Source organism: Lonchura striata, chromosome 2 (genome assembly GCF_050655825.1).
Source record: "Lonchura striata isolate lonStrDom1 chromosome 2, ASM5065582v1, whole genome shotgun sequence".
Taxonomy (NCBI): domain Eukaryota; kingdom Metazoa; phylum Chordata; class Aves; order Passeriformes; family Estrildidae; genus Lonchura; species Lonchura striata.
The window spans coordinates 73052214-73064879 of record NC_140704.1 but is presented as its reverse complement, the minus strand read 5'-3'; the positions used below and the strand labels follow the sequence as shown (position 1 = coordinate 73064879).

Sequence of the window (12666 nt, the reverse complement as noted above, 5' to 3'; positions counted from 1 at the left end):
CGCCCAGCGCGCCCTTTACAAACCGGGGCTGCCGCCGCGGCTGCCCGCTGCCTCAGGCTCGCCCGCGCTCGCAATCCGCGCCGCTCCGCGCGTCGCCTCCGAGGCCGTGCCTGCCTGAGGTGATTCCCTGTCTCCAGCGCTGGGGCGGGAGCAGCCGCCTGTCCGTGCGCCCGACCGCGCCCCGAGCCCGTCGCCGCCGTCTCCTGAGGGAGGGAAGTGCCCATCCGGATCCCGGTCCCGATCCTGCACCCGCTCTTTGCGGGGCCGCTGTGCACCTGGCCGGGGCACCGGGAAAGGGCCGTCCGTGCCGTGGGCGTCTAGCAGCCGCTGGAATTCGCTTCTCTTTGGTATCGCTTTTCCCCTAGGAGCGAGAGAGATGGAAGACGCTGCTGGAGATTTGAAGCAAGCGCTCCCAAACGTGTGTGACGGCGTTCAGATCCATGTGGAAATTCACCAGAAGTCGAGCAGGTAATGAGACTTTAATTTTGAAGCATCAAACATTTTAGGAAAATTAAGATGGTAGTTAAATTAGATGTTGCTGAGTTAGCTGAGGCAGATAAATAGTCTTTTTTTTTTCATAGTTAACAGTAGCCGGATCTATTAACTCATTGCTTGACAATTCTATGTTTGGGTAGCTGTGCTCGTCATGAAAAACAGAATGTGATAAACAGATCTCAGGGACATAAAAACATTGCAGACTTCCCATACTTGAGGGACCCATTGAATACAGGAAACTACAAGTTCTACCAAGGATTTATTTGTCACGTATGTATGGAAAAGGTAGAATGGTCAGAACGAGGAAGGCTTATTTTACTTCTTCATTTTGGAGACCCCCTCCCCAAAATGGACCCCCGACTCATTTCAGGGACCAAAACTACGCATGCTTAATAGCCTTTTTGCCAATTAGCATACGGAGCAAAGCAGAGGAAGTGACAGGGATACGAATATGCATTCATATTTTGTATATTCAAGACTCTGTAAATAAAAAGGCATTGTAATACCTGTGATTCTTGCAGTGTGCATTAAGGAATTATCCCATGTACTGCCCGGCCGTTGCAAGAAACATACACTTTCTAACTTTAATCTATTAAAGAGTTTTTCTGTCTTAATTGGATATCAATGTTCATATTTTAGTAAATCAGTAGGTCTCTGATAAGAGCATTGCTTGCTGCCACTTGTGCCTGTTTCCTCTTGGCCTTGTTCTACGCACCTCCAAGAGCCCACAGGACCCAGTTCTGCCTTCTCTGTACTCTCCTGGGCGTTTCCTCACCTGTGTCTCTTCCTAAGATTGAACAAATAACTTCGCTCAGTTTCACCTTGTGGGTCACGTCATCCAGTCTCACAATGAAGTTTTTTGCCACATTCAGGGTTTGCCCCAGTTTATCCTTGTCTCTTTTGTGTCAGTGCTCACAACTGTTCACAGTACTCCAGATGCGGTCTTACAAAGCCAGTGGACGGAAACAGTTGCTTTCTCTAACATATGCAGTCTTGGTAGCAGAGCCTCAAATAAGGTTGTCCTCATTTGTAGCAAGGGCACGCTTATTGCCAACTTGTCCAACAGTAGCCATGGGCCCTTTTCTGCAAAACTGTATCTTATCCAGTTGGCCTCTGATCTGTTCTGTTATCTGGGCAGTGGATGAGAGCTAAGATTTCATGTTTACCTTCATTGAACATCAAAAGCTTCCAGTCAAACCATATTGCCAACCTGCAGAGGTCCCTCTGAAGAGCAGCCCTGCCCTCCAGAATACTAACAGTTCTCCCTGCTTTGGTGTTGTTCGTAAACTTGATGCAGGTACTTTCCATCCCATTGTCAAGGGTGCAAAAACAGTGCTGGTCCCAATGCTAATAGCACCACAATGCCTTTCCCCATCCAACTTACTGACAGTTCTGCTTAATCTTTATACTAATCTCAGCCCTCTGAGCTGGACAGTCAGGATGGGGACAACCCTCCTTGTCCATTATCCAGTTCTTATCTTACTATTTTTGGATATCTGGAGAATATAGGAGAGCATATCTGAGGTGTTAGAAAAATCAAGGTGTAAAATATCCACTGTGCTATTTTTGCCAGGGTTAACAGAAAACTCAGAATTTGAGCTGGTTATAGATGATTGAAGTTGCAAAATTAAGTTAAATCTTCAAATTATATTTCTTTTCCTGTAGTTTTTGTCTCTTCTGGAATTCTCCTTATATTATGTCCCTGTCCTGATGTTTTAACTGTCCTGATGGTGTAATGGAGCTTCCAAGCTAAGCTTACCAAATTCAGTCTGTAATTTGGCTCTGAGTCTTTCTGGGTCTTACTGAAACACAGATTGCATAACTGCTTTCCATTCTTGAAGTCTTCTAGCTGTTTCATTCAGTATCCCCTGATATGTCCTCAAGCAGAGCAAGTGGTATTATTTGGATTGTGTTTTTTAATGCACAAATTAAAAACAACTATCTAGCTTGTTGCTTGTGCAGACAGACTGAAACTGACAGGTTCTTTTCTCCTGTAGAATGTTGGAGGAGGATTGAGTGGGTTTGGGTGTGTTTTGTGTTGGTTTTTTTTTTTTAGATTGGGCGTTTTGTTTGTTGGTTGGTTGGGTTTTTTGGTGTGTGATATGGAAGCTGTTTCCCATGAAGGCCTCATGTATGAAATAATTCATTCTAACACAAATTCAAATTTCCTTATAAATGTCAATGCCATAAAGTAATGATGTTTGTTTCTTGTTAGTGTGGCCAAGAAAGAAGATATTAGGATGAGTGTCTTAAAGCTGTTGAACAGACACAACATTGTGTTTGGTGATTACAAGTGGACAGAGTTTGATGACCCTTTCCTTAACAACAACGTCCAGTCTGTGGCAATTGTGGATACAGAGCTGAAACTGAAGGACAGACAGGTATTCCTGGTCAAGAACATGCACCTCTGTTTATGTGCCCCTGAACTAGTTGGGGGTAGACTGGTGGTGCCCTAAGGGCAAAAGCAAGACAAGGTCTATAGGTTGATGCAGTATCTCCTCTTGGGCTGACTGGTATAACTAGGAAAAAGTGGCTAAATTTTTTTGTTACTGCTTAGTAAAGTCTGAAACAGAAGTAGTAGGCTTCAGAGATAAATGCCAGCTGTGAACTGTAACTTTCTTTTGTGCAGCTAGCTTTGAATGAGAAATATGACAGGTAACAAATCTTTTAATGTTCATTCTAGCCTATTGACCTGAGCACAAGAACTCTTTCTCTTCATATTTTTCATCTGAATGAAGAAGGACCAACCTCTGAAAATCTTGAAGAAGAGAATGAGGATATCACTGCAGCTCACCACTGGATGCTACCAGCAGGTACCTATGTGGCATTTCTGGGAGCTCTAGAGCAATAAAGAAAATATTGCAAAGACTAGAAGTGTTTATAGTTACTTATTAAAGGTATTATTTATATTTATTGTTTGTCTATAGAACATTTATGTTTGGACTTTTTCTTTATGGAACAAATAATTTTGGACTTTTTTCCTTTGTGGTTTTGACTGAACTGCTGCAGGTGATTCCAAAACACATCCTTTATTTCTGTAATTCTTGTGGATGTGTGGAGATAACTGATCTTGTGGTCTAAAACATATAGTCATAATCAGAAGCATGCAAGTTTTTAACACTGGTGGTTGCATTTCAAGTTTTATTTAACTTGAAGACCCACAAGAAGCTTATCACTTAAAATATTAATTTTCCAGAGCTCACTGCTGGCTTCCAGCCCCCATGATAGTACTGCTCTTATGCATGAAACAGACAAAGTACAGAGATTTAGTCCTTGTCTTCTGGAGAGGAAAAAAAATCAGGCTTTCCCCTGTGACCTGCTTGTTACTGTCTTGTGCTGGGGAAGTTGGATTCTCTGCCTAAAGGAGAAGCACAGATGTGAGCTTTAGCTCAGAGGGACAGTAGTTTTGAAACATTTCCTACTTGTTCCGTGTTGTGAAATGCCTAACTATCTATTACATTACTTTTCAGGAAGAGTTAAATCTGATACCTTGACATTATTGCCACAATTTTGTGGTTTATAGTTGTTCAGTCTTTTTTGCTTTTCTTTGCTGAAAGTTAGAAGCCAACTGCTAGGAATGATTGATACTCCAATGACAACTTTAGTTTTTTATGCATTATTTAGCTACATGGATAAAATTTGCCTTAGAACATTCCTCCTACCACAAGTTTTCATTGTTCCCTTGGTGAAATGTAAGTTCATCCTCTACTGAGAATAGAAGGAAAGATATTTTTCATTTCATGTTAAGAAATTAATTTTTCATCACAGTTATTGAAGTAAATAGAAGCTGGGAAAATGCTGAATTTGTCTGTTAGAAAGTGGTGTTTGCATTTTGAGAAAAATAACTTTTTTTTTCCCCAAGATGCTTTACTTGTTTTCATGTATGTGTTCTTAATTCTTCATTTTAGTTGACCATAATCTGAAAGCTGTTTTGTTTTCAGATTATGGTCAGCTGCAATGATGAGTTAGAGGTTTCCAGACTGATTTATCCTAAACAGGATATAACATATTTCTTTTGCAGCTGAATTCCATGGCCTTTGGGAAAGTCTTATCTATGACACTGAAGTAAAATCAAATGTAAGTTGGAAATGAAGAACAATTAAAATTTCTTGAGGAGAAGTAAGAGCTGAAATTAAGCCTGTTTGAAGTTTCCTGCATCCTATGGCGATATGGGTGCAGGCTGGGCAGAAGGGAATGGGAGTTTAACTTTGTTTCTGGTAGCAGCTAAACAGTTAATGGGCTTGGCAGTAATGTCAGCAAGCACTGTTACTGTTCATGAAAATACTCAGTGATTTGACCAAAGGTGAGTGTCCTGTCACTTGAATGCTAGCAAGACATTGGAAAGAAACAAAACACTTCCATGGGGTCATTATCTAGCTTGGAGATCCTGTCTGTTCATCAGAGGTTGTGATGATAACTGCCAAAGCTTGTAGAACACTAATACTATAATCTGATATCTAGCAATTGTGATACAAATAAAACCTACAAATAGTTAAATTCAGCTTCTAACTGAAGTTCTTAGACACAAATAATTAAATTGTTAGCTTATTTGTAATACCATAGATACAGGATTCTCACTTAAGTCCTTATAACCAAATACAGAAAAGCAAAACATTCCAGTGATTGTACTTCTTCATTTATAAGGTAAATATCAATTAATACATCCACATTTGTCTGATTTATGGAACAGCTTTCAAAGTCATCTGTGAAATGACAAGACTGTTTAATTAGACTTGCTGGTGTACTAAATAACAGCAAGCTGATCACTGTTGTGTGTAAGTGTACATGGGTAGAAATAAATGGTTACTTTTAATGGCTAAAACTTATCACAGTTTTACAGCAGTAGTTCAAATCTTCCTTCTTTAAACCATGGGAATGTTTGGGTTCTATGGGCTCTTTTTTTTGTTGTTGTTATGAGTACACTATAGTTATCATTAGATATTGATTCTATTTGTGGTTATATTTGCTGTTATATCTCTAATTTGTGTTTTTCTATCTGTCCTCTTCATTTAGCTACTTGATTATGTGACGACGACATTATTATTTTCCGACAAAAATGTTGACAGCAACCTGATATCATGGAACAGAGTTGTTTTGCTGCATGGTAAAAATTATCTGTTTTAAACCAAGTAGATTAATTGGACATCTGTTTATACTTTCCTTCTGGAAAGACTTGTACTGCAGTCCTGTGTAGTAAAATGAGGTGATACAAAAGCAGGGCCTCAATAGTGGATGAAATGTAATGTCAGAGTCAAATCAGTATTCATATATTCTGTATTCTGCATGAATTTAAATTCTAAAGTTTACAGTGCAGTGACAGTTGTGGATTTCTTAATTTTAAGTGATATTGTTGCATTTTTACATAATGAATAAAAACAATGAAGATACTGAAGATATTAGGAGGCATATATTAGTTAAAGTTCTATTGCAGTACTAACTATTTTGTTAGTTATAGCTTTATAAAAACTTGGTGGAAACTGGGAAGGCAATCTGTGTTGTGGTGTTGACACTGTGTTCTGTTGCCAGGTCTTGCTAGTTTAGTTACTGTTATTTTAGTGAAGCTGAAATCTTCAGTCAGTCCTAGCTTACTGTGGAGATTATACTACAAATTAGTTTAGCATCAACTGAATCCATTTTCTTGCAAAATGTATCTTGCATTGATTTTGTTATCAAGACTGGTATTCAAAAATAAATTATCATAATGGAAATATTTTTTGATTATACTTAAGTTGCAACTGTCAATTTAGAAGCTTTTATTTTAGATGTTTTTGTTTTGTTAGAAGCTTCTGCATTAAATATTTTTGTTTGAAAGACTTTATTTCAAGACTCATAATCTGGTAACTGTGCTTGTACTTGCCTCCTTGGAGGAAGTCTTTGTGGTTCTTCCATGGGGTATTTAGTCAAATCCAAAAGGCTTGTCCCAGATCATAATTCCAAGGATGATCTGGGTTTTCCCAAGGAAGAAATTTCTGGGGGAGTGGACAGCTAATGAAACTGATCATGATATGTTTCTGTGTTGCATGGTAGAAGAGTGTGTTTCAGGAAGATAAAAGTTTGAGCATAGCACTGATTATAGAGAATGCTGATGAGTATTAGCCCTGCAGGGGTGATACCCTTTGCTTCTCTGGCTGTTGAGTGTTTTAACTTTATGGTTTTTGCACAAATATAAAATCCAGCATTAGCTCTAGGATTGTAGTCAAGGAAGCAATCTTCTCAAAATACTCTGGTGTATGCAATCATTATCTGCTGTGATTTTACTCTACAATTAGTGCTGTAATGAAATAAAGTAGTTAAAAATCGGTTAGATGTCATTAACAATCTGATGCAGACTCTGTGTAATGTATGGATCTGATTTCAAATCAGGCCCTCCTGGAACTGGGAAGACTTCTCTCTGTAAAGCATTGGCTCAGAAGCTGACAATTCGACTGTCATACAGGTAATTTTTTTTTTTTTTAAATTTTTCACTTTAGCTTCCTATACTTAGTGGTTCTTTTTCACTAGCCCAAGTATATTTAATATTTCATTTCAAGTAACTTGTACTTAATGCAAGATACTAATATGTCTTTTTTGTAGTGCACCAGGCTAGCAAAAAATTGATCTGCTAGACTGATTAAGGTATTTAAAGGCCTTGTAAAATGTGTATTTGTCCCAGGTGCGTAAAAGACATTCCAGTGGCAGTACAGTAGTTTTTGCTCACTTTGTACATCAATGAGTATTAAAGGGCAAAGGGTCAAGGAGTATTTTGGTTTTTATATCTTCATGTTTGACAGAGCCTGGTTTTAATAGGTAGTGATTTTTTTAAACTAATTTATTTTGTATTCAGATTCTCTGAATGCCACAATCTGCAGAGGTCAGTTTGTATATCAGACAGGTAATAAGAAATAGCTTAAACGTTCACAGCAACCTAACAAATATATATACAAAAATAAGTGTTATATAAAATACAAGGTATAGCATAAATAATGTGTAATTATTGGCATGATCTGACTCTAGCACAAACTGAATGCATGAAAATCACAGGCTGTATAATGTGTGGTTGAGATACTTTGTCACTTCTTGCTATACTGAAGAAACGCTTACACAAAGAGAAGAATGAGGCAATTATCGTGGTAAGAGTTACCCTATTCTAATGAAGAAATTCTAATAGCAATTTAATATAAGAATTCTAGTGACAGTTTCAGCAATGTAACAAGTTCTAGCAACAAAAATAATACAAATAAAACAGGTATTATATTTTGAAAGGTAAGTAATTTAAAGTATAAATTCACAGAATTCCAGGGTCAGAATGTCAGGAATGAGACTTACAGAAGTTAATGATATCTCTGATTTTTATTTAGAATGGAGTTGATGCTTCTTTTTCTCTTCATAATTTAGGTATAGGTACGGACAATTAATTGAGATAAACAGCCATAGCCTTTTCTCTAAGTGGTTTTCTGAGGTATGTATTGATGTACCTAATAAAATAAACTACATATTTTAGAAATTAAACTGTAATTATTCTGTTTAACTTGTTTCCTAAATATGTGCACCAGAGATTGTTAGGAATAATTAAGATGTTTGAAAATGCTTAAAGAGAAGTTTTATTGGAAAGTTGCTTTAAAACCCAGGCATTTACACCTTTAAATGTGATGAGCCTTAAAAAGTTGTGTGGTAAGGAAATAGTTAAAATATGCATATGATGTCTTTCTAGAGTGGCAAGCTTGTAACCAAGATGTTCCAGAAGATCCAAGAGTTAGTTGATGACCGAGATGCTCTTGTGTTTGTACTGATTGATGAGGTATGAGTCAAATAGCATTGTTGTATATTAAATATAGCAGAAAGGAAATTGACGGGAAGGAGCTGCAATAGTGCTCATTCATAAAGAACAATAAAAGCACATTTATGCTATTTCATAAGCTAATGATTGTGCAGATGAGTGAACTTTAGTCTTGACTGCTGCAGATTTGAGAGGTTTGGAAGGAACATAGTGTGACTTGGCAGGAAAATTCCAGCTGAAAATTAATTGAAACCTTTCGTGGTGGAATTTCCTTTGCTGCTGTATGTTTACAAGTGGTATATTGTTTTAAACATCAAAGTAGCCCAGATTTGTATTATTTACATTTTTTGTACAGCTCTAAAAAATGTGAATATGGTTCAGTTCATTGTTGTTAGATTTTCTTCAAACTTGCATACAAAAGCAGCTTAGTAACTATGTACCTTATTAGCTTTGTTATATTGGAGTTCCTATGGGGAAGCTCACTCTAAATTCAACCTATTCATTATTCTGGTGGTGTCCTCTTCCCCCACTCCAAAATTTAAAATGCAAACTGGCCTCCATTCCGCAGTCTAAAAAGGAATTTCCCTCACTACACTTTGCTTCCTTGACATGTCTTTCTTCCTCCCTGGAAATGCCTACCTAACAAAAGATTTTGACAAAGTTTTAGACAGTAGGCACAGGAATCTGAAGGTGTATTGCATGGGTTACCTGTTTGCTCCCAGGACTCCGAAAGTGCAATCTTTTTGGCTTGTTTGGTGATTTTGTTGTTGTTTTGGTTGATTGGTTTGGGTTTTTGTAGGTGGAAAGCCTCACAGCAGCCCGCAGTGCCTTCAGGGCAGGCACAGAGCCTTCAGATGCTATTCGTGTGGTCAATGCTGTACTGACACAAATAGACCAGATTAAAAGGTATTGTTTGCATATTATTGCAACAGCAAAAGGTTATTGACATTTTCAGTTTTCCTATTCCTGCTAAATTTCAATTCCTACTTGGAATACTAAACCAGATTAGTTAGTGAATAGTTATTCTTTGTTCATGATGCTAATCTTGAAAAGAAATACGAGTAATCCAGCACAATATTTTACAGGTACCTGGGTGAACAATCAAATCTATGGACAGTATGCTTCCCCTAAAGACAGGGAGAGGAAAAAGGACAGAGCATCATGATATCTGCTTGGAGAAACACATCAAAATTGAAATATAAAACATATTGATTAAAGGTTCAAATTTACAGTTCTTTTCATAATCTACTTTGTGTATGTCAGAAGCTATGCCAGTAGGTTCTAGATAGTTACCATATATCACTTCTGAAATAGAATTAGAGGAACTGTGGACAACTGAGAAACAGCTGAAGGAAAGAGACTATGCCTTGAAATATTCTTGTGATACCTGGCCAAGAGCTTCAGATCATTTAATGTAATTCCTGATTGACAAGAATGATGTGACAGTTTATTGCATAAAATTATTTAAATCACAGGAAGGAAGATCTCAACTTGCCAGTCACAAAAGGAGATAAATCTTTTACATGTGACCTAAAAATCTGTTTTTGTCTTGAAGGTATCCCAATGTAGTTATCCTGACTACTTCAAATATTACAGAAAAAATTGACATGGCCTTTGTAGACAGGGCTGACATAAAACAATACATTGGACCTCCATCTACTGCAGCAATATTTAGAATATATCTTTCTTGCCTGGAAGAACTGATGAAGGTAATACTTGAAAGCAAAACTGTAAAATGTCATATTTTAGCAAATTTTGCATTTTAGTCGTACTTCCTAAGTAACAAAAATACATAAATTTCATTCCTTTTTTTTATTTCCACTCTTACTGTAAAATTTAATTTTGAATGCACTTACTTTTCATACAACAATGTTTAACTCTCATTTCTAGTGTCAAATAATATATCCTCGACAGCAGCTTCTGACACTCAGAGAGCTTGAGATGATCGGCTTCATAGAAAATAATGTGTCAAGGTTAAGCCTTGTACTAAAAGAAATCTCAAGGTAAGATTCTGAAATTTTACTTTTTTCATACGTATATACTGAGTTATGGAATGATGTGTAAAAGTAACCAAATTTCCTAATAACTGGAGATCTGAAACAGCTCAATTTTTTTCTGTTTTAAGTAGTGCAAAAACCTTCAGGGCACAAGAAGTGGAAGCAATCGCAATTTGCTAACATTTTGTGGTCTCAGATCTGACTTGGCCTAGTACTGCTTCTGGTTTATGCTCTGCCATTTTAAGTTCTCTTAAAAGACAAGTTGCTGGATTAGCCTTAAGTTTCAGTGGATGTTGGGAATTGTAATGCACTTTAGCAGAAATAGCATGTGCCTTAGGTCCTACCAATAAAGTGTTTTGAAATGCCTTGCCATCTGCTAGATCAGTATTTAGCATGGAGATATAAGCGGAGAGAAACAAGCAGGAAGGTAGTAAAGTGTAAATAGATAGTGTTGTGGTTTGCTGAATATGCTGATAGAGCAAATGGTCTTTCACTGCAACATAACAGTTCTTGAAACAATAAAAATTATATTCACAATATCAAGCAATGTTTTTTTCCAAAGTACTGGTCCCTATGGAAGAAAATAATATTCATAAAGTCTGCAAAGTGTGTTTTCTTTTTGTTCCTGAAGTATGCAGTCTTAACAAGTGAGGAGTGAAGTAAAAGTAAGTTTTTCCAGGCACAGAGGTTTGCATTTTATGCATACAGAACAGTGCTTGGAGAAGATGCTAACATACACAACGTGGGTGAGGTGAAGGTGTAAATGGTGGGTAGAAGGAGACAGGCAGTAACCATAAGGTTCAGCATTCAAACCAGTTTTTTTCCCAGTCCTTCCAAAAGTGGTTGTGTCCATACCACGCTGTGGTAGACATCCCCCCAAATTCATGAGATTGGCACAGCAATATGAAGGACCTGATATAAGCATTGCCAGGCAGCTGTACCTGTGCTGATGCTGTGTACTCTGCTGTGTAGCCTCCCACAAGCAGAATTTGTCTGTTCACTCCCTGCTCCTGCTAAAAGACATGCAGGTGACCTGTTAAATTGTCACCCAAAATTCTTTTAGAGCACTTAATGGAGAAACACAGAAAAAGGAAAGGCCTTCTTTTAAGAATGGATATTTAGCATTTAAGCAGCGCTTGTCTCTGTTTTACCATAGAAAAAGTGAAGGTCTTGGTGGCCGGGTCCTGAGAAAGCTTCCTTTCCTAGCACATGCACTTTATATTCAAGTAAGTTCATTATATTCAATCGAGTTTATTCTGTTCATTATATTTTGGTTAGAGTTCAAGACAGCCAGGAAGACAACTGACACTGCCTGAAACAAAAGATTGGTCCAAACCTCCCTTTTAATCTAAATTGCACTTGTGTCTGCAGCTTTGTAGACTGAAACAATTATATGCTGTCCATAATACAAAATGAGATTGAAGAAGACAGGTGGGATTGATCTGCCCAAGAGCATTCTACTTTTAATTAAATAAATGAACATTAATATTGGTGCCCTTATTTCTTGCTGGAAAAAAACCCCAAACCTCTACCACTTTTTAAATAATAATTTGTTAAAAACCTTTTTCTAAGCAAGTATACAGTATTGTGACTGAAGATTTCACACAGGTTGACTTTGACTTTGCTGTGCTAGCTGATTTTAAATAACTTGCAGTATGATTTATAGCATTTTGCAATTTTTGTAACATGAAATTAAAATATTTCTATTTTAAATACTGTGATTTTTGTGTAAAATACTATGTCTGCCTATTGCTGTGGTGTGTCTAATAAAATGTTCTCTTATTTTCAGTCCCCCAGTGTCACAATGTCAACTTTTCTTCAGGCCCTTTCACTTGCAGTAGACAAACAATTTGAAGAAAAAAAGAATCTTGCAGACTGCGTGTGATACTATATTGTTTTGTAGTTGACTGTATTATATTTTTCATACAAGTTGTGCTACTTTTATGCATTTGTAAAGTAAAATGTACATTAAACCTGGAATGCCTCATTGGTTTTTCAAAATGCTCATTAATAAACAACTAAGAAATTTCACAACATATTTCAGAAACCTTTATTTTAAATGTTAATAAAAGGATTGTAAAAGGTTTTTCTTTTAAGTCAATTTCTGTCTTTTGCCATTACTAAAAGTGGGCAGGCTTCTGTTCCCTGTTTTTAATTGCTAACTTTCTATCCATGCATCTGAAATAACAGACATGAAACTGGGAAGAATTCAAAGTGCTCAGTGGCACAGCAGGTCTTTCATACTGACATCTCTTTATTAAGATGTAATATAAAATATTATGGAGTTCAGTTACATCAGATTCAAAAATTTAAAATCAGGAGGTCACAGAATTATAAATTGAGATCTCATTTTGTAAACAACTTTTGTAAAATTTTGGGGTTTTTTGTATTTTTGAAAGGATGTAGACCATGTTTTCT

The 12666-nt window shown here is 37.1% G+C and overlaps 1 protein-coding gene across 2 annotated transcripts; it reads left to right on the top strand.

The window, feature by feature from the left end:
• Position 1: 1 nt before the first annotated feature.
• Positions 2-12334, top strand: TRIP13 (thyroid hormone receptor interactor 13). Of its 2 annotated transcripts, XM_021553382.4 has the most exons (14): positions 2-119; positions 366-468; positions 2711-2876; positions 3179-3308; positions 4517-4572; positions 5509-5599; positions 6859-6931; positions 7870-7933; positions 8186-8272; positions 9051-9157; positions 9807-9960; positions 10142-10254; positions 11405-11474; positions 12038-12334. In XM_021553382.4, exons 2-14 carry the CDS (start codon positions 377-379, stop codon positions 12131-12133), a joined length of 1299 nt encoding a protein of 432 aa, XP_021409057.3. In that variant the 5' UTR covers positions 2-119; positions 366-376; the 3' UTR covers positions 12134-12334. The 2 variants fall into 2 exon arrangements, with proteins under 2 accessions (XP_021409057.3, XP_085427710.1); XM_085571584.1 differs by lacking the exon at positions 12038-12334 and adding an exon at positions 11620-11999 and having other exon boundaries at positions 2-468.
• Positions 12335-12666: the final 332 nt, after the last annotated feature.